Source organism: Oncorhynchus tshawytscha, linkage group LG16 (genome assembly GCF_018296145.1).
Source record: "Oncorhynchus tshawytscha isolate Ot180627B linkage group LG16, Otsh_v2.0, whole genome shotgun sequence".
NCBI lineage: Eukaryota > Metazoa > Chordata > Actinopteri > Salmoniformes > Salmonidae > Oncorhynchus > Oncorhynchus tshawytscha.
The window spans coordinates 26,937,057-26,959,404 of record NC_056444.1 but is presented as its reverse complement, the minus strand read 5'-3'; the positions used below and the strand labels follow the sequence as shown (position 1 = coordinate 26,959,404).

At 42.7% G+C, this 22,348-nt stretch overlaps 1 protein-coding gene across 3 annotated transcripts in view; it reads left to right on the top strand.

Annotated features, from left to right (window-relative positions):
- The window catches only part of LOC112253188 (E3 ubiquitin-protein ligase MARCHF8-like), a 153,102-nt gene extending 136,681 nt beyond the window's left edge, over positions 1-16,421 (top strand). For 2 of the 3 annotated variants that reach the window (XM_042299048.1, XM_042299049.1), the window contains exons 5-8: positions 2,868-3,048; positions 6,844-6,979; positions 8,144-8,158; positions 15,992-16,421. In XM_042299048.1, coding sequence (XP_042154982.1) covers positions 2,868-3,048; positions 6,844-6,979; positions 8,144-8,158; positions 15,992-16,296 — 637 coding nt within the window. In that variant the 3' untranslated portion in view covers positions 16,297-16,421. The remainder of the gene's footprint in view (positions 1-2,867; positions 3,049-6,843; positions 6,980-8,143; positions 8,159-15,991) is intronic. The other variant, XM_042299050.1, reaches the window with a different exon arrangement.
- The last annotated feature ends 5,927 nt before the right edge of the window (positions 16,422-22,348 follow it).

The window sequence follows — 22,348 nt, the reverse complement described above, 5'->3', positions numbered from 1 at the left end:
CTGGAAGTAATAACTGTCTGGGGGTAATAACTCTATCAGTAACTGTCTGGAAGTAATTACTGTCTGGGGGTAATAACTCTATAAGTAACTGTCTGGAAGTAATAACTATATCATTAACTGTCTGGAAGTAATAACTGTCTGGGGGTAATAACTCTATCAGTAACTGTCTGGAAGTAATAACTTTATCATTAACTGTCTGTAAGTAATACCTGTCTGGGGGTAATAACTCTATTAGTAACTGTCTGTAAGTAATAACTTTATCATTAAACTGTCTGTAAGTAATAGCTTTATCATTAACTGTCTGGAAGTAATAACTGTCTGGGGGTAATAACTCTATCAGTAACTTTCTGTAAGTGATAACTGTCTGGGGGTAATAACTCTATCAGTAACTGTCTGTAAGTAATAACTTTATCATTAAACTGTCTGTAAGTAATAACTTCATCACAAACTGTCTGGAAGTAATAACTGTCTCGGGGTAATAACTCTATCAGTAACTGTCTGGGGGTAATAACTTTATCATTAACTGTCTGGAAGTAATAACTGTCTGGGGGTAATAACTCTATCAGTAACTGTCTGTAAGTAATAACTTTATCATTAAACTGTCTGTAAGTAATAACTTTATCATTAACTGTCTGGAAGTAATAACTGTCTGGGGGTAATAACTGTATCAGTAACTGTCTGGGGGTAATAACTCTATCAGTAACTGTCTGGAAGTAATAACTTTATCATTAACTGTCTGGAAGTAATAACTGTCTGGGGGTAATAACTCTATCCGTTACTGTCTGGAAGTAATAACTGTCTGGGGGTAATAACTGTATCAGTAACTGTCTGGGGGTAATAACTCTATCAGTAACTGTCTGGAAGTAATAACTGTCTGGGGATAAAAACTCTATCAGTAACTGTCTGGAAGTAATAACTGTCTGGGGGTAATAACTCTATCAGTAACTGTCTGTAAGTAATAACTTTATCATTAACTGTCTGGAAGTAATAACTGTCTGGAGGTAATAAATCTATCAGTAACTGTCTTGAAGTAATAACTGTCTGGGGGTAATAACTCTATCAGTAACTGTCTGGAAGTAATACCTTTTATCATTAACTGTCTGGGGGTAATAACTCAATCAGTAACTGTCTGTAAGTAATAACTTTATCATTAACTGTCTGTAACTAATACCTGTCTGGGGGTAATAACTCTATTAGTAACTGTAAGTAATAACTTTATCATTAAACTGTCTAAGTAATAGCTTTATCATTAACTGTCTGGAAGTAATAACTGTCTGGGGGTAATAACTCTATCAGTAACTGTCTGTAAGTAATAACTTTATCATTAAACTGTCTGTAAGTAATAACTTCATCATAAACTGTCTGGGGGTAATAACTGTCTGGGGGTAATAACTTTATCATTAACTGTCTGGAAGTAATAACTGTCTGGGGGTAATAACTCTATCAGTAACTGTCTGTAAGTAATAACTTTATCATTAAACTGTCTGGAAGTAATAACTTTATCATTAACTGTCTGGAAGTAATAACTGTCTGGGGGTAATAACTGTATCAGTAACTGTCTGGGGGTAATAACTCTATCAGTAACTGCCTGTAAGTAATAACTTTATCATTAACTGTCTGGAAGTAATAACTGTCTGGGGATAATAACTCTATCAATAACTGTCTGGAAGTAATAACTGTCTGGGGGTAATAACTCTATCAGTAACTGTCTGGAAGTAATAACTTTATCATTAACTGTCTGGAAGTAATAACTGTCTGGGGGTAATAACTCTATCAGTGACTGTCTGGAGGTAATAACTTTATCATTAACTGTCTGTAAGTAATAACTGTATCATTAACCGTCTGGAAGTAATAACTGTCTGGGGGTAATAACTCTATCAGTAACTGTCTGTAAGCAATAACTGTGTGGGTGTAATAACTATCAGTAACTGTCTGTAAGTAATAACTGTATCAGTAACTGTCTGGAAGTAATACCTGTCTGGGGGTAATAACTCTATCAGTAACTGTCTGGGGGTAATAACTCTATCAGTAACTGCCTGTAAGTAATAGCTTTATCATTAACTGTCTGGAAGTAATAACTGTCTGGGGGTAATAACTCTATCAGTAACTGTCTGGAAGTAATAACTGTCTGGGGGTAATAACTCTATCAGTAACTGTCTGGGGGTAATAACTGTATCATTAACTGTCTGGAAGTAATAACTCTCTGGGGGTAATAACTGTATCATTAACTGTCTGTAAGTAATAACTGTATCATTAACTGTCTAAGTAATAACTGTCTGGGGGTAATAACTGTATCATTAACTGTCTGGCAGTAATAACTGTCTGGGGGTAATAACTCTATCAGTAACTGTCCGGGGTAATAACTCTATCAGTAACTGTCTGGGGGTAATAATTCTATCAGTAACTGTCTGGGGGTAATAACTGTATCAGTAACTGTCTGGGGGTAATAACTCTATCAGTAACTGTCTGGGGGTAATAACTGTATCAGTAACTGTCTGGGGGTAATAACTCTATCAGTAACTTTCTATAGGCTGTAACAACCAACTGTGAAGTAAGTCAAGGGGTGTGTATGAATACTCTCTGAAGGCACTGTATATATATATTTTATTGAAGCTTTATTTAAGTCATGTAACAAGTTCTTACTTATAATGATGACCTACCAGGGAACAGTGGGTTAACTGCCTTGTTCAGGGGCAGAATGACAGATTTCTACATTGTCAGCTCGGGGATTCGATCCAGCAACCTTTCGGTTACTGGCCCAACGTTCTAACCACTAGGCTAGCTGCCGTCCCAATAGCTGTGTATCTGCTATGGTCTACTAATCTGTGTCTGTAACTGACCCTGTGTGTCTGTGTCTCTCTCTGTAGGATCTGTCACTGTGAAGGAGATGATGAGAGCCCGTTGATAACACCGTGCCACTGTACGGGCAGCCTGCGTTTCGTCCACCAGGCGTGCCTGCAGCAGTGGATCAAGTCCTCAGACACACGCTGCTGTGAACTCTGCAAGTACCAGTTCATCATGCAGACCAAGCTGAAACCCCTGCGCAAGGTGAGACAGAAGGACTGTGTGTGTGTGTGTGTGTGTGTGTGTGTGTGTGTGTGTGTGTGTGTGTGTGTGTGTGTGTGTGTGTGTGTGTGTGTGTGTGTGTGTGTGTGTGTGTGTGTGTGTGTGCGCAGTGTTTTCGTCTAGCATCGGCTGTTGGCTACAGCATATAGCCGGTTGCACACTCATTTTCAGCTGGATACTTTTTTCACTTAAATTATCTAGGCAACTTTTTACCATTCGCAAGTCAGAAACAACGTTAGCCAAGCCCTCTCCCACTAGAATGAATGAAATGCATCTTCTAGCGGTCTATTCATTGGACAGGAGCCTGTCAGGGAAACACAGTGATGACAGGGAAACACTGCTGGTTTGACAGTCTGCTGTCTGTCCCGCCTCCTGGTACCTGTGTATCTGTGTTGTGTACGCAGTGGTCAAATTTCTTTACACGGAGGAGAAAGCATGCTGCTTCTTCATCGTCTATGTGTGTCAATTTGCACGTCCCATACAATGTGGTAACGATGAGTGGAAATTCTCGCAGCCTGTTGTTTTCTGGAAAACTGATTTATTTATTTTGCGTGTTTGGTATGCAGCCACGAAGTGCTGGCACCTAGGCTTACTGTGATTTGATTGACGAACAGCAAGCTTGACTAGTTTATGCATGGTGTCAAACTGACAGAATGAAGTCAATCTCATGTATCCTTGCCATTCATAAGTCATATAACGTAGTTGTACTGTATTGCATCAGGACTTGCCAGTCCATCAGGACTTGCCAGACAGTGATGTTAAAGTTATCGACTGGTCAGTAGCCTACCCAATCGCATCGGTAAGAGAGACGTACATTTGCATACTGGTAGGCTTTTTGGCAATTATCTTCAGATAAATAATGAAAACATTCGATGAAGACGGTGAATCCTCCTCACTACAGAAACAATAGGTAGGCTAGTGGAGATAGAGCCTCACTCTGGTCCAAAATATGATCAAAGAATACGGATTGAATTGTTTTAAATGCTAATGATACTTACATGGTATTTTCAAAGATATTGATCCATGTCTACTGATTTAGTCAAAGTGTTGACAATGGACTAGTTGACTGTTCTGTGTAGCAAAGTGTCACGCCCTGGTCTTAGTATTTTGTGTTTTCTATATTTATTTGGTCAGGCCAGGGTGTGACATGGGTTTATTTTGTGGTGTGTTTGTGTATTGGGTTTTTTCGTAGGTTTTGGGATTGTGGCTTAGTGGGGTGTTCTAGCAAAGTCTATGGTTGCCTGAGGCGGTTCTCAATCAGAGGCAGGTGATTCTCGTTGTCTCTGATTGGGAACCATAGTTAGGCAGCCATATTCTTTGAGTGTTTCGTGGGTGATTGTTCCTGTCTCTGTGTGTGTTTGCACAAGATAGACTGTTTAGGTTTTCGCGTTACATTTGTTGTTTTTGTATTGTATGTTTTTTCGTCTTCATTAAATATGTATCGAGAATACCACGCTGCATTTTGGTCCTCCTCTCCTTTCACTGAAGACAACCGTTACACAGACCCCGACCCAGAATTTCATTCAGACCCAGAACTTCATTCAGAACCAGAACTTCATTCAGACCCAGAACTTCATTCAGACCCAGAACTTCATTCAGACCCAGACCCAGAACTTCATTCAGACCCAGACCCAGAACTTCATTCAGACACAGACCCAGATGTGGAACTTCATTCAGCATCTGTTCTGTTTATTTTAGAGACCCATTTTTTTCATTTGAAAAAGTGCCCATCACACAATTTGTTTGATTTTAAATGTAACCTTACATTTTTAAGAGGGTGGAAATTATTTTTTCTGTTTTAATGAAATACATAATTTGAAGAACAAACATAATTGTAGCAACTCATTTCTTGCAGTAAAATAGTTTAATCTCAAGAGAAGACAGGTTAAATGTCCTGATCATATAGGCCTATGACTAGACGGTACTGGATCTCAAAAAACAAACACTGAATTCATACATTTTCAGTCATTTAAAATGTAAACACAATACATCAACAAATTGTTCCAATCTGGGCGGTAAACTCAATAAAGTATTGAGTAATTTCACTGTGTATTTTAGATGGAATCAAGGCATTAGAATGTTCCAGAGGCCACCAAAATGGAGCTTGTTCAGCCCGGGGGATCCTGGCTTATTTGGCTGGCTACTCTGTGTGCTTGTGTGTGTGTGTGTGTGTGTGTGTGTGTGTGTGTGTGTGTGTGTGTGTGTGTGTGTGTGTGTGTGTGTGTGTGTGTGTGTGTGTGTGTGTGTGTGTGTGTGTGTGTGTGTGTGTGTGTGCACGTGCTTGCAATACACTCATTATATTCTAGTTCTTCACTCCCAGAGATGACTGTGACCTGAAAATTCAGATGTGACCCCCACTTGAAGACACTGCCATGACAGAAAGCTGTTTTAATGATCTAATACTGATAAGAGTAGCATTACATGGGGTTTAAGGCTTTGAAGAAGATTTCAGTGGAGAATTTGGAGGGTTGGTTTCGAGTGGTTTTGACATGATACACTCTTGTTTCAGGCATGGAACAGTCTTCATTGCTTCCAGATTCAACATTTTAATACAAATGATTTCACTGTCGATTAATTGAACAAAAGCACTTAAATATAGGCCATTCTGTTAATAGTCCCGAGTCCCCGTTGAGGGACACACACACACAGTCTTGTACAGCTGACCTTGTGGGGACACACCAATTCAGTCCCATTCAAAATCCTATTTTCCCTAACCCCTAACCCTAACCCGTACACTTACCCTAACCTTAATGCCTTTCATGTTCTCCCACCCTCTCCAGACCGGTCTGATGTACAATATAGAAACCGGGCAGAAAGTTGCAATAGGCCTGTGCAACCTAAGGTTTAATACCAGCATAAACCGAAACACTCTTAAACCTAACCTTAACCCTAAACTTAATCCAAAAACCTAACCCTAAACTTAACTTTAGCTCCTAAACCTAACCCTAAAACTAAACCTAAACCTAACCTTAGCTCCTAAACCTAACCCTAAAACTAACCCTAGCTCCTAGCCCTTAATGTAATTCTAACCCTAACACTACTTCTAACCTTAACCCTAAACCCCCTAGAGATCATGGGGACCAACAACATGTCCCCATTTGGTCAAATGACTTCGACCCCACAAGAATAGTTAAACACACACACACACACATCTTATACCCCCTCTCTGACAGAGAAGAGTGGATGGGCAGAGTGCTCCTCTCCCTGTTCCCCATTCAGTCATCCCTCTCAGGGCTCCCTTTCCTTCTTTTCATCAAATCAATACCAGAAAGCTGAAAAATACATTGTGGCCATTGTCCTTTCATGCTTGTTCTAAAGAATTTCAAAGCATGTCGACATCTATGAAGGTTATTGAGAGATTGCATCAGATATTCAGATGTGTAATGTACCAATATGTATTTGAATTTGACCATTGATTTCAATGGGTTTCATGGATCAATAAAGAAACCCTCCTGGGTGTTGGATCTATGAGAGGTCTAACGATGTGGTTGAGTGGTACTGGACAGCTGATAAATTGTTAACCAGAATCAGTGTGTAACTGAATGATCCACATTACACTGACTGAATGATGGCCATCAAATATTTTGCACTCAGTTTAAGCAGCTTCTGAAGAGGGAATTTTTTGCCAGACTGCAAAAGTCCATTGATTGTCAATCGCCCAAACCCTGTCCAAAAGAACACATTGGAGTCTTTGAGTGTGTGTGCATGTGTGTGTTTGTGTGGGTCTGACTTGACCTCTTTTGTTTCTCTCTCTCTCTCTCTCTCTCTCTCTCTCAGTGGGAGAAGCTCCAGATGACGTCTAGTGAGAGGAGGAAGATCATTTGTTCTGTGACGTTCCATGTCATCGCCATCACCTGCGTGGTGTGGTCCCTCTACGTGCTCATCGACCGCACTGCAGACGAGATCAGAGCAGGTTAGCACAAAACCACCACAACACCCTTCAGCATGGACACTGCACACCACATACTCTTCAATTATTTCACTGCATGCTAAAAACACCACTACACACCTTAGAACAGCCACACACCCCTCAGCATGGACAGTGCACGCCAAAAGCACCACTACACACCTTAGAACAGCCACACACCCCTCAGCATGGACAGTGCATGCTAAAAACACCACTACACACCTTAGAACAGCCACACACCCCTCAGCATGGACAGTGCACGCTAAAAACACCACTACACACCTTAGAACAGCCACACACCCCTCAGCATGGACAGTGCACGCTAAAAACACCACTACACACCTTAGAACAGCCACACACCCCTCAGCATGGACAGTGCACGCTAAAAACACCACTACACACCTTAGAACAGCCACACACCCCTCAGCATGGACAGTGCACGCCAAAAACACCACTACACACCTTAGAACAGCCACACACCCCTCAGCATGGACACTGCACGCTAAAAACACCACTACACACCTTAGAACAGCCACACACCCCTCAGCATGGACAGTGCATGCTAAAAACACCACTACACACCTTAGAACAGCCACACACCCCTCAGCATGGACAGTGCACGCCAAAAACACCACTACACACCTTAGAACAGCCACACACCCCTCAGCATGGACAGTGCACGCCAAAAGCACCACAACACCCTTCACTTAATACAGTGACGGCAAAAACACAATAGACAATTCTAGTACCGTACAAAATGACACATATACACACACTCTCTCGGGTCATGCCCGTTCACACAGATTGACATGTTGTGTTGGAGCGGCAGGTAGCCTAGTGGTTAGAGTGTTGGGCCAGTAAGCGAAAGGTTGCTAGATCAAGTCCCCAAGCTGACAAGGTAAAAAAGGCAGTTAACCCACTGTTCCTAGGCCATCATTGTAAATAAGAATTTGTTCTTAACTGACTTACCTAGTTAAATAAAGGTTAAATTTAAAAAAGGAGAAAGGATGGGAGAGAGAGAACCACCATCTGTTTTCACGAGTTTGACTAGGGAGTATATTGGCATGTTATACTGTATAGTTTACATTCAATCATCTGTTCTCTCTCTTTCTCTCTCTCTCTGTCTGTCACTGGTAATACTTTGTAATGACAACCTCTTCACCCATGCAGCCGGAAGAATCCCAGGTAAATTTTTCACCTTTGACCTTTAACCCTGTTTTATGTCATTTCCTGTGAGACTGGGCTCTGGTGTGTAGGTCTTTCTCTCATTTCAAATCACATTTTATTTGTCACATGCTTCGTAAACAACATGTGAACTAACAGTGGAATGCTTACTCATGAGCCTTTCCCAACAATACAGAGAAAGAGAAAATAGAGAAATAATAGAAAAGTAAATCAAGTAATAATAGATACACATTGAGTACCGATAATATGGCTATATGCCAGGGGTACCAGTACTGAGTCGATGTGAAGGGGTACGAGGTAATAACTTGGCTATATGCCAGGGGTACCAGTACTGAGTCGATGTGAAGGGGTACGAGGTAATAACTTGGCTATATGCCAGGGGTACCAGTACTGAGTCGATGTGAAGGGGTACGAGGTAATAACTTGGCTATATGCCAGGGGTACCAGTACTGAGTCGATCTGAAGGGGTACGAGGTAATAACTTGGCTATATGCCAGGGGTACCAGTACTGAGTCGATGTGAAGGGGTATGAGGTAATAACTTGGCTATATGCCAGGGGTACCAGTACTGAGTCGATGTGAAGGGGTACGAGGTAATAACTTGGCTATATGCCAGGGGTACCAGTACTGAGTCGATGTGAAGGGGTACGAGGTAATAACTTGGCTATATGCCAGGGGTACCAGTACTGAGTCGATGTGAAGGGGTACGAGGTAATAACTTGGCTATATGCCAGGGGTACCAGTACTGAGTCGATGTGAAGGGGTACGAGGTAATAACTTGGCTATATGCCAGGGGTACCAGTACTGAGTCGATGTGAAGGGGTACGGGGTAATAACTTGGCTATATGCCAGGGGTACCAGTACTGAGTCGATGTGAAGGGGTACGAGGTAATAACTTGGCTATATGCCAGGGGTACCAGTACTGAGTCGATGTGAAGGGGTACGAGGTAATAACTTGGCTATATGTCAGGGGTACCAGTACTGAGTCGATCTGAAGGTGTACGAGGTAATAACTTGGCTATATGCCAGGGGTACCAGTACTGAGTCGATGTGAAGGGGTACGAGGTAATAACTTGGCTATATGCCAGGGGTACCAGTACTGAGTTGATGTGAAGGGGTACGAGGTAATAACTTGGCTATATGCCAGGGGTACCAGTACTGAGTCGATGTGAAGGGGTACGAGGTAATAACTTGGCTATATGCCAGGGGTACCAGTACTGAGTCGATGTGAAGGGGTACAAGGTAATAACTTGGCTATATGCCAGGGGTACCAGTACTGAGTCGATGTGAAGGGGTACGAGGTAATAACTTGGCTATATGCCAGGGGTACCAGTACTGAGTCGATGTGAAGGGGTACGAGGTAATAACTTGGCTATATGCCAGGGGTACCAGTACTGAGTCGATGTGAAGGGGTACGAGGTAATAACTTGGCTATATGTCAGGGGTACCAGTACTGAGTCGATCTGAAGGGGTACGAGGTAATAACTTGGCTATATGCCAGGGGTACCAGTACTGAGTCGATGTGAAGGGGTACGAGGTAATAACTTGGCTATATGCCAGGGGTACCAGTACTGAGTTGATGTGAAGGGGTACGAGGTAATAACTTGGCTATATGCCAGGGGTACCAGTACTGAGTCGATGTGAAGGGGTACGAGGTAATAACTTGGCTATATGCCAGGGGTACCAGTACTGAGTCGATGTGAAGGGGTACAAGGTAATAACTTGGCTATATGCCAGGGGTACCAGTACTGAGTCGATGTGAAGGGGTACGAGGTAATAACTTGGCTATATGCCAGGGGTATCAGTACTGAGTCGATGTGAAGGGGTACGAGGTAATAACTTGGCTATATGCCAGGGGTACCAGTACTGAGTCGATCTGAAGGGGTACGAGGTAATAACTTGGCTATATGCCAGGGGTACCAGTACTGAGTCGATGTGAAGGGGTACGAGGTAATAACTTGGCTATATGCCAGGGGTACCAGTACTGAGTCGATCTGAAGGGGTACGAGGTAATAACTTGGCTATATGCCAGGGGTACCAGTACTGAGTCGATGTGAAGGGGTACGAGGTAATAACTTGGCTATATGCCAGGGGTACCAGTACTGAGTCGATGTGAAGGGGTACGAGGTAATAACTTGGCTATATGCCAGGGGTACCAGTACTGAGTCTATGTGAAGGAGTATGGGGTAATAACTTTGCTATTTATTTATTTTATTTATTTCACCTTTATTTAACCAGGTAGGCTAGTTGAGAACAAGTTCTCACTTGCAACTGCGACCTGGCCAAGATAAAGAGTAGCAATTCGACACATACAACAACACAGAGTTACACATGGAATAAACAAAACATACAGTCAATAATACAGTAGAACAAAAGAAAACAAAAAATCTGAATCTGCAGATAGCTAACCAAACAGATTCAATGTTAGCTAGAGTGCAAATGAGGTAAGTTAAGGAATTAAATAGGCCATGGTGGCGAAGTGATTACAATATAGCAATTAAACACTGGAATGGTAGATCGGCAGAAGATGAATGTGCAGGTAGAGAAACTGGGGTGCAAAGGAGCAAAATAAATAAATAAATAAATACCAGTATGGGGATGAGGTAGGTAGATAGCCTATCTGTAAACAGCCCATCTAAGTACAGGTGCAGTGATCTGTAAAATGCTCTGACAGCTGGTGCTTAAAGCTAGTGAGGGATATGTGAGTCTCCAGCTTCAGAGATTTTTGCAATTCGTTCCAGTCATGGGCAGCAGAGAACTGGAAGGAAAGACGACCAAAGGAGGAATTGGCTTTGGGGGTGACCAGTGAGATATACCGGCTGGAGCGCGTGCTACGAGTGGGTGCTGCTATGGTGACCAGTGAGCTGAGATAAGGCGGGGCTTTACCTAGCAGAGACTTGTAGATAACCTGTAGCCAGTGGGTTTGGCGACGAGTATGAAGCGAGGGCCAACCAACGAGAGCGTACAGGTCGCAATGGTGGGTAGTTTATGGGTCTTTGGTGACAAAACGGATGGCACTGTGATAGACTGCATCCAGTTTGTTGAGTAGAGTGTTGGAGGCTATTTTATAGATGACATCACCAAAGTCGAGGATCGGTAGGATGGTCAGTTTTACGAGGGTATGTTTGGCAGCATGAGTGAAGGATGCTTTGTTGCGATATAGGAAGCTGATTCTAGATTTAATTTTGGATTGGAGATGCTTAATGTTAGTCTGGAAGGAGAGATTACAGTCTAACCAGACACCCAGGTATTTGTAGTTGTCCACGTATTCTAAGTCAGAGCCGTCCAGAGTAGTGATGCTGGACGGGCGAGCAGGTGCGGGCAGCGAACGATTGAAAAGCATGCATTTAGTTTTACTTGCGTTTAAGAGCAGTTGGAGGCCACGGAAGGAGAGTTGTATGGCACTGAAGCTCGTCTGGAGGTTAGTTAACACAGTGTCCAAGGACGGGACAGAAGTATACAGAATAGTGTCGTCTGCGTAGAGGTGGATCAGAGAATCACCAGCAGCAAGTGCAACATCATTGATGTATACAGAAAAGAGAGTCGGCCTGAGAATTGAACCCTGTGGCACACCCATAGAGACTGTCAGAGGTCCAGACAACAGACCCTCCGATTTGACACACTGAACTCTATCAGAGAAGTAGTTGGTAAACCAGGCGAGGCAATCATTTGAGAAACCAAGGCTGTCGAGTCTACCAATAAGAATGTTGTGATTGACAGAGTCGAAAGCCTTGGCCAGGTCGATGAATACGGCTGCACAGTAATGTCTCTTATCGATGGCGGTTATGATGTCGTTTAGAACCTGGAGCGTGGCTGAGGTGCACCCATGACCAGCTCTGAAACCAGATTGTATGCGGAGAAGGTATGGTGGGATTCAAAATTACCAGTAATCTGTTTGTTAACTTGGCTTTCGAAGTCCTTAGAAAGACAGGATAGGATAGATATAGGTCTGTAGCAGTTTGGGTCTAGAGTGTCACCCCCTTTGAAGAGAGGGATGACCGCGGCAGCTTTCCAATCTTTGGGAATCTCAGACGATACGAAAGAGAGGTTGAACAGGCTAGTAATAGGGGTTGCAACAATTTCGGCAGATAATTTTAGAAAGAGAGGGTCCAGATTGTCTAGCCCGGCTGATTTGTAGGGGTCCAGATTTTGCAGCTCTTTCAGAACATCGGCTATCTGGATTTGGGTAAAGGAGAAAGGGTGGGGGCTTTGGCGGGTTGCTGTGGAGGGTGCCGGGCAGTTGACCGGGGTAGGGGGAGCGATGTGGAAAGCATGGCCAGCCATAGAGAAATGCTTATTGAAATTCTCAATTATAGCGGATTTATCGGTGGTGACAATGTTTCCTAGCCTCAGAGCAGTGGGCAGCTGGGAGGAGGTGCTCTTATTCTCCATGGACTTTACAGTGTCCCAGAACTTTTTTGAGTATATGCCAGGGGTACCAGTACTGAGTCGATGTGAAGGGGTACAAGGTAATTGAGGTAGATATGTACATATAACTAGGAATAAAGTGACAGATGGTAAACAGTAGCAGCAGCTATGTGATGCGTCAACAAAAGTTAGTGCAAAACGGGTCAATGCAGATAGTCCGGGAAGCTACAGTATTTGGTTAACTATTTAATAAATTATTTAGCAGTCTTATGGCTTGGGGATAGAAGCTGTTCAGGGTCCTGTTGGTTCCAGACTTGGTGCAGTCTATGGTGGCTGGAGTCTATGACTATTTTTAGGGCCTTTTTCTAACACTGCCTGGTATAGAGGTACTGGGTGGCAGTCCACACTACACTCTGTAGCGCCTTGCGTCAGATGCCAAATAGTTACCATACCAAACGGTAATCTAGCCAGTCAAGATGCTCTCAATGGTGCAGCTGTATAACTTTTTGAGGATCTGAAGACCCATGCCAAATCTTTTCAGCCTCTTGAGGGGGAAGAGGCGTTGTCGTGCCCTCTTAATTACTGTGTTTGTGTGTTTGCACCATGATGGATCCTTAGTGATGTGGACACCGAGGAACTTGAAGCTCTCGACCCGCTCCACTATATCCCTGTCAATGTGAATGGGGGCGTGCTCGACCTTTATTTCCTGTAGTCCATGAACAGCTCCTTTGTCTTGCTGACGTTGAGGGAGAGGTTGTTGTCCTGGCACAACACTGCCAGGTCTCTGACCTCCTTCATATTGGCTGTCTCATCGTGTCGGTGATCAGGCTTACCACCGTCATGCCATTGGCAAACATCATGATGGTATTGGAGCCGTGTGCGGCCACGCAGTTGTGGGTGAACAACGCATGCTCTGAGTATGCGTCCTGGTAATCCGTCTAACGCTGCGGTCTTGTGAATGTTAACCTGTTTAAAGGTCTTACTCACATCAGCCGGAACAGCTGGTGCTCTCACGCATGGTTCAGTGTTGCTTGCCTTGAAACTAAGATAGATAGGCATTTAGCTAATCTGGTAGGCTTGTATCACTGGGCAGCTCATGGCTGGGTAGCCATTTGTAACGGACTATATTCAATGCCAGCAAAACTGACCTGTAGCTTAGCATCCGCTTCATCGGACCACTTCCGCATTGAGCGCGTCACTGGTACTTCCTGTTTGAGTTTTTGCTTGTAAACAGGAGGATATTGTTATGGTCAGACTTGCCAAATGGAGGGCGAGGGAGAGATTTGTATGCATCTCTGTGTGTGGAGTAAAGATGATTCTAGAGTTTTTTCACCTCTAGTTGCACAGTTGAGTGCGGCCTTAGTGTCAGCATCGGTTTGTGGTGGTAAATAGACAGCTACAAAAAATATAGATAAAACTCTCTTGGTAAGTATACTGAACAAAAATATAAACGCAACATGCAACAATTTCAACAATTTTACCAAGTTACAGTTCATATAAGGAAATCAGTCAATTGAAATCAATTCATTAGGCCCTAATTTATGCATTTCACATGACTGGGAATACAGATATGCATCTGTTGGTCACAAATACCTTGTTTTTTTAAAGGTAGGGGCATGGATCAGAAATCCAGTCAGTGTCTGTTGTGACCACCATTTTCCTCATGCAGGAAAATACTTTTGTACCTGTTTCCTCCAGCATCTTCACAAAGTCCTTTGCTGTTGTTCTGGGATTGATTTGCACTTTTCGCACCAAAGTGCATTAATATCTTGGAGACAGAACGCGTCTCCTTCCTGAGCGGTATGACGGCTGTGTGGTCCCATGGTGTTTATACTTGCGTACTATTGTTTGTACAGATGAACGTGGTACCTTCAGGCATTTAGTAATTGCTCCCAAGGATGAACCAGACTTGTGGAGGTCTACAATTTGAAAATTTGAAAAAAATCTGAATGATTTTTTGTTGTTGATTTTCCCATGATGTCAAGCAAAGAGGCACTGAGTTTGAAGGTAGGCCTTGAAATACATCCTCAGGTACATGGCTTCTAAAGCCATGACATATTTCCTGGAATTTTCCAAGCTGTTTAAAGGCACAGTCAACTTAGTGTATGTAAACTTCTGACCCACTGGAATTGTGGTACAGTCAATTATAAGTGAAATAATCTGTCTGTAAACAATTGTTGGAAATATTGCTTGTGTCATGCACAAAGTAGATGTCCTAACCAGCTTGCCAAAACTATAGTTTGTTAAAAACCTCTTGCGTCGACCTGAGACGCAGACGTCCCTTCTAAGCATCTGGAAATGCAAATGCGCTACGCCAAATGCTAATAGCACTCGTTAAAACTCAAACGTTCATCAAAACACACATGCAGGGCACTGAATTAAAGCTACACTCGTTGTGAATCTAGCCAACAAGTCAGATTATTAAAATGCTTTTTGGCGAAAGCATGAGAAGCATGAGAAGCTATTATCTGATAGCATGCAACACCCGAAATACCTGAAGGCGACGTAAACAAAAGAATTAGCGTAGCCGGCGCTACACAAATAGCAGAAATAAAATATAAAACTTTCATTACCTTGGACGAGCTTCTTTGTTGGCACTCCTATATGTCCCATAAACATCACTATTGGGTCTTTTTTTCGATTAAATCGGTCCATATATACCCAAAATATCCATCTATGGAAACTGTGTGATTCAGAAAAAAACACTGTTTCAAAACGCTACGTCATTTTTTAAAATTAAAAAAGTCGACGATAAACTTTCACAAAACACTTCGAAATACTTTTGTAATCCAACTTTAGGTATTAGTAAACGTTAATAATCTATCAAATTGATCACGAGGCGATGTGTATTCAATAGCTCCACGCTTTCAAATCATCTTCCAAAATCTCTCTTCCAAAACTTCCTGTCGGAGACCGGATGGAAAGTGGTCTCTCTTCCTCGTTTGACCAAAAAACAACGAGAAGTGTGACATCGTGTGGAAGCTGTAGGACTTGCAATCTCGACCCCATTTAATTTCGTGCCCCTTGAACAATACATGCAAGTGGCGCATGGATATTTTTTTCAGTTTTCAGTGATCAGTTTTTCTTGCGCTTTTCGATGAAACAGACGCTCTGTTATAGTCACAGCGGTGATTTAACCAGTTTTAGAAACGTGAGAGTGTTTTCTATCCACACATACTAATCATATGCATATACTATATTCCTGCCATGAGTAGCAGGACGCCGAAATGTTGCGCGATTTTTAACAGAATGTTCGAAAAAGTAGAGGGTCGACTTAAGAGGTTTTAACAAGAAATTTGTGGAGTGGTTGAAAAATGGGTTTTAATGACTCCAACCTAAGTGTATGTAAACCTCCGACTTCAACGGTATCTATGGCTGTGACTGTTTGCAATGTATTTTACATCTCTCTCTCTCTCTCTTTCTTTCTTTCTTTCCTTCTTTCTTTCTTTTCTAATCCTAACACCAGGTATCCTGGAGTGGCCATTCTGGACCAAACTGGTGGTGGTAGCCATCGGCTTCACTGGCGGCCTGGTCTTCATGTACATCCAGTGTAAAGTCTACATCCAGCTGTGGCGAAGACTCAAGGCCTACAACCGGGTGATCTACGTCCAGAATCGCCCGGAGACGTGTAAAAAGCAGATGTTGGAGAAGCCTCCCCTCATGGAGCCCAATGTGGAGCACAAGGAGGCTCTGGCCCCCACCCAGTCAGACACAAACTCCTCCCAGTACACAGAGACAGAAGACTACAGTATGGAAGTGCTCCATGTTTGACCGACATATACACACATACAGGCACACACCATGTCTGACCCACATATACACACATACAGGGACACACCATGTCTGACCCACATATACACACATACAGGGACACACCATGTCTGACCCACATATACACACATACAGGCACACACCATGTCTGACCCACATATACACACATACAGGGACACACCATGTCTGACCCACATATACACACATACAGGGACACACCATGTCTGACCCACATATACACACATACAGGGACACACCATGTCTGACCCACATATACACACATACAGGGACACACCATGTCTGACCCACATATACACACATACAGGGACACACCATATCTGACCCACATATACACACATACAGGCACACACCATGTCTGACCCACATATACACACATACAGGCACACACCATGTCTGACCCACATATACACACATACAGGGACACAACATGTCTGACCCACATATACACACATACAGGGACACACCATGTCTGACCCACATATACACACATACAGGGACACACCATGTCTGACCCACATATACACACATACAGGGACACACCATGTCTGACCCACATATACACACATACAGGGACACACCATGTCTGACCCACATATACACACATACAGGGACACACCATGTCTGACCCACATATACACACATACAGGGACACACCATGTCTGACCCACATATACACACATACAGGGACACACCATGTCTGACCGACATACAAGGCATTCAGAAAGTATTTAAATACCTTGACTTTTTCCACATTTTTTTACGTGACATACTTGTTCTAAAATGGATTAAATTGATTTCCCACTCATCAATCTACACACAATACCAGATAATGACAAAGCAAAATCAGGTTTTTAGAAATTTTTGCAATTGTATATAAAAAACAAACAGAAATATCACATTTCCATAAGTATTCAGACCCTTTACTCAGTACTTTGTTGATGTACCTTTTGCAGCGATTACAGCCTTGAGTCTTGGTGGGTATAATGCTACAAGCTTGACACACCTGTATTTGGGGAGTTTATACCCTTCCTCTCTGTAGATCCTTCAAGCTCTATCAGGTTGGATGGGAAGCGTCGCTGCACAGCTATTTTCAGGTCTCTCCAGAGATGTTTGATCGGGTTGAAGTACGGGCTCTGGCTGGGCCACTCAATGATATTAAATGACTTGTCCCGAAGCCACTCCTGCATTGTCTTGGCTGTGTGCTTAGGGTCGTTGTCCTGTTGGAAGGTGAACCTTCGCCCCAGTCTGAGGTCCTGAGAGCTCTGGAGCAGGTTTTCATGAAGGATCTCTCTGTACTTTGTTCCGTTCATCTTTCCCTCATTCCTGACGGGTCTCGTCTGTCCCTGCCGCTGAAAAACATCCCCACAGCATGATGCTGCCATCACCATGCTTCACCATAGGGATGTGCCAGGTTTCCTCAAGAGTTCAATCTTGGTTTCATCAGACCAGAGAATCTTGTTTCTTTTGGTCTGAGAGTACTTTAGGTGCCTTTTGGCAAACTTCAAGTGGGCTGTCATGTGCCTTTTACTGAGGAGTGGCTTCCGTCTGGCCACTCTACCATAAAGGCCTGATTGGTGGAGTGCTGCAGAGACGGTTCGTCCTCCTGGAAGGTTCTCCCATCTACACAGAGGAACTCTGGAGCTCTGTCTGAGTGACCATCAGGTTCTTGTTCACCTCCCTGACCAAGGCACTTCCCCCCCGATTGCTTAGTTTAGCTGGGCGGCCAGCTCTAGGAAGAGTCTTGGTGGATCCAAACTTCTTCCATTTAATAATGATGGAGGCTACTGTGTTCTTGGAGACCTTCAATGCTGCAGAAATGATTTGGTACCCTTCCCCAGATCTGTGCCTCGACACAATCCTGTCTCGGAACTCTACGGACAATTCCTTCGAACTCATGGCTTGGTTTTTGCTATGACATGCACTATCAACTCTGTGTCCTTTTATAAACCGGTTATTTGACTTTACAAATCATGTCCAATCAATTGATTTTACCACAAGTGGACTTCATTCAAGTTGTATAGACAGCTCAAGGATGATCAATGGAAACAGGATGCACCTGAGCTCAATTTCGAGTCTCATAGCAAAGGGTCAGAATACTTATGTAAATAATGTTTTTTTATTTTTAATACATTTGCTAACATTTCTAAAAACCTGTTTTCACTTTATGGGGTATTGTGTGTAGATTAATAAGAATTAAAATTCCTTTGATTTATTTACTATCTCATCTCTGTACCCAACACATGCAATTATCTGTAAGGTCTCTGTCTAGCAGTGCATTTCAAACACAGATTCAACCATTTTGCCTCATAAAGAAGTTCACCAATTGGTCATTTAAAAAAAATCAAAGCAGACATTGAATATCCCTTTGAGCATGGTGAAGTTATGAATTACACCTTTTATGGTGTATCTATACACCCAGTCACTACAAAGTTAAAGGCGTCCTTTTTAACTCAGTTGCCTGAGAGGAAGGAAACCGCTCAGAGATTTCACCATGAAGCCAATGGTGACTTTAAAAAAGTTACAGAGTTTAATGGCTGTGACAGGAGAAAACTGAGGATGGATCAACAACATTGTAGTTACTCCACAATAAGTAACCTGATTGACAGAGCAAAAAGAAAGAAGCCTGTACAGTATAAAAAATATTCCATAACATGCTGTTTGCAACAAGGTACTAACTAAAGTAATATTGCAGAAAATGTGGCAGAGCAATTAACTTTTTGTCCTGAATACACAATGTTATGTTTGGGGCAAATCCAATACAACACATTACTGAGTACCACTCTTCATATTTTCAAGCATAGTGGTGGCTGCATCATGTTATGGGTATTCTTGTTATTGTTAAGGATGGGGAGTTTTACAGGATAAAAAACAATGGAATGGAGATAAGCACAGGCAAAATCCTAGCGAAAAACCTGGCATAGTCTGCTTTCCACCAGACACTGGGAGATGAATTCACCTTTCAGCAGGACAATAACCTAAAACACAAGGCCAAACCTACACTGGAGTTGCTTTCCAAGATGACAGTGAATGTTCCTGAGTGGCTGAGTTAGTGCTGACTTATATCCACTTTAAAATCTATGGCATGACCTGAAAATGGTTGTCTAGCAATGATCAACAACCAATTTGACAGAGCTTGATACATTTTTTAAATAGAAATGGGCAAATGTTGCACAATCCAGGTGTGGAAAGCTCTTAGAGACTTACATAGAAGACTCACAGCTGTAATCACTGCCAAAGGTGCTTCTACAAAGTATTGACTCAGGGGTGTGAATAGTTATGTAAATGAGAGATTTCTGTATTTCATGTTTTTGATTTGTCATTATGGGGTATTGTGTGTAGATGGGTGAGCAAAAACATATTTAATGCATTATGAATTCAGGCTGTAACAAAATGTGGAATAAGCCAAGAGGTATGAATACTGACACACAGGGACACACCATCTCTGACATACGGATACACATGAAAAGGGACACATCATGTCTGACCAACGTATATGAACATACACATGAACGCCACAGGAGGATGGTGGCACCTTAATTGGGGAGGACAGGCTCGTGGTAATGGCTGGAGTGGAATCATTTGAATGGTGTCAAACACATGGTTTGATGCCATTCCATTCACTCCGTTCCAGCCATTATTATGAGCCGTCCTCCCCTCAGCAGCCTCCACTGATCAGCGCACAGAGTGATACACACATACACGCAGATATACAAAAGACTATAGTATGGATGTTCTCCTGAGGTGTGACCATCCCACCCTGACCCCACCGTCTCCACACCGTCGTAAGACAGGACTACGGACCAACAACCCTCCTTCTTTTTCCCAGGACTTTCTCCACTGGGGCCGATGAGCCCATAGACACCTCTATCTCTCTCTCTCTCTCTCTCTCTCTCTCTCTCTCTCTCTCTCTCTCTCTCTCTCTCTCTATATATATATATATATATATATATATATATATATATATATATATATATATATATATATATATATATATATATATATATAATACACACACACACACATACACACACACACACAGAGAGAGAGTCAGATGAACTTACTCTGCTTCAGAGGTTTCAGTGTTTCTGTTTGTTTGTTAGCTTGTATGTTTGGTTTATTGGTTGTACTTCCTGTGAGTTGTGGGCTAAAGCGCCGCCGGATCTCTGGAACATTCTAGAACACTTTGGAACATTTTGGAACATTGAACATTCCAACTACTGCCACCATACCGCTGACAGCAGAGAGCCCGCTAAGGTCTACATGCCCGCCCCTCTGGGTTTGGGTCTGTACTGGTCTGGACCAGATCAGACCGGATCGTACTGGATTGTATTGGATCTGACCATGCATTGAAGCACTTTTTAGTTCCCACCAACATCCCTCTCAACCCTTTTCTCTTTTAATATGAGTCAAGTTCTTTATAGTATATCTCAGCAAACAGAGGACATCTCTAGGACATTAAACGATGTTCCCATTAGGTTATTTTTAGGGTTTCAGCAAGACGTTATCCATAAGGGGACATCAGTGCAGGTCCCGGTTTGGTCGCAGTGTAACGTTGTAGTACGTTTTTTTTATGTCCACTAGGGAACTTTATGAACAGGTTCCTGTTTGGTTCTGGCAACCGGGAACTAAACAAAATCTCCACAGGACCATGACGCAATGTCTTGACGACCATGTCGTGATGTTCCCGGGAAGTCCTCAGGACACAGTTTTGTTTGCAGTATAAATGTGGGAAATTATACGGAAACAAAAACAGGAAGATTTATGGAAAAATCATTTGTTTTACATTTGATATTTCTGTCCAACACACAGACACATACACACCTGCCCTCCCTTGGATGACAAAAAAGGAATCGAGAAAAGCAATGAATGATGGGGGGAATGGAATTTTGCCAAAATGTTCGTTTCCCTTTTCATCTAGAAGAACAAACACTGAAAGTCATTGCTATATATGGCCTACTGGTTATTCAAGCTCTGGGGTTTTTACATCTTGTTTGGGTTGGGTTGGTACAATATTGATACAGCGTTGATACAACCAAAACACAACGTTGGGATAACATCAGATCCAGCCATCCACCTGACATTATCTCCTTCTACCATTGGAACTCTTTAAAGCCTCTGAGAAGAATGTAACGTTTTTAAAACCATTTTCTACCAACTATTCAGTCACAGGAAATTGCTAGATAATCTCCCATGTCAGTCATCATCTTAACATGACCTTTGGAAAACCAACCAATCAGTCATGTTTTTTCTATTGTGTGAATTATACAGTACTTCTGGTATTCCATGTGCAGTTTTTAATAATAATCTGTTGTTAATTATGTTGGTGTAATCATGGGTTTTATGATGCCTTGAGGAAGCTACAACTTGCTAAATTTAGACTGTTATCTCATCCTGTCATCCTCTCCTCTCTTCCCAAGGCAGTTTATAGTGGGCCAATTGACTTCTCTGATCACACTGATAATGATAATGTAGATGGATAATGCAGATGGCATTATTAAAATCCTCATTTACATAAGATTATATTAATTTGATCACTGGCTGTTTATTTCCTCCAATGAGAGGTCCAGAGGCAGAAGGCATGGAGTACAGGGCCTATTATTATGAGACAACCAATCACCATCATCTACCATCCCCTGACCAGCTCCCTCACCTCAAGCCATGAACTGACCCTCTCTATCTTCAGAGGATACAGCTTTCAAAAACATGGCCTTTATTGGTTGACATGGCCTCTACTGGTTGACCTGGCCTCTACTGGTTGACCTGGCCTCTACTGGTTGACCTGGTCTCTACTGGTTGACCTGGTCTCTACTGGTTGACATGGTCTCTACTGGTTGACATTGCCTCGACTGGTTGACCCGACCTCTACTGGTTGACCAGGCCTCTATTGGTTGACCTGGTCTCTACTGGTTGACCTGTCCTCGACTGGTTGGCCCAGGCTCTACTGGTTTACCTGGCCTCTACTGGTTGACCAGGCCTCTATTGGTTGACCTGGCCTCTATTGGTTGACCTGGCCTCTATTGTTTGACCTGGT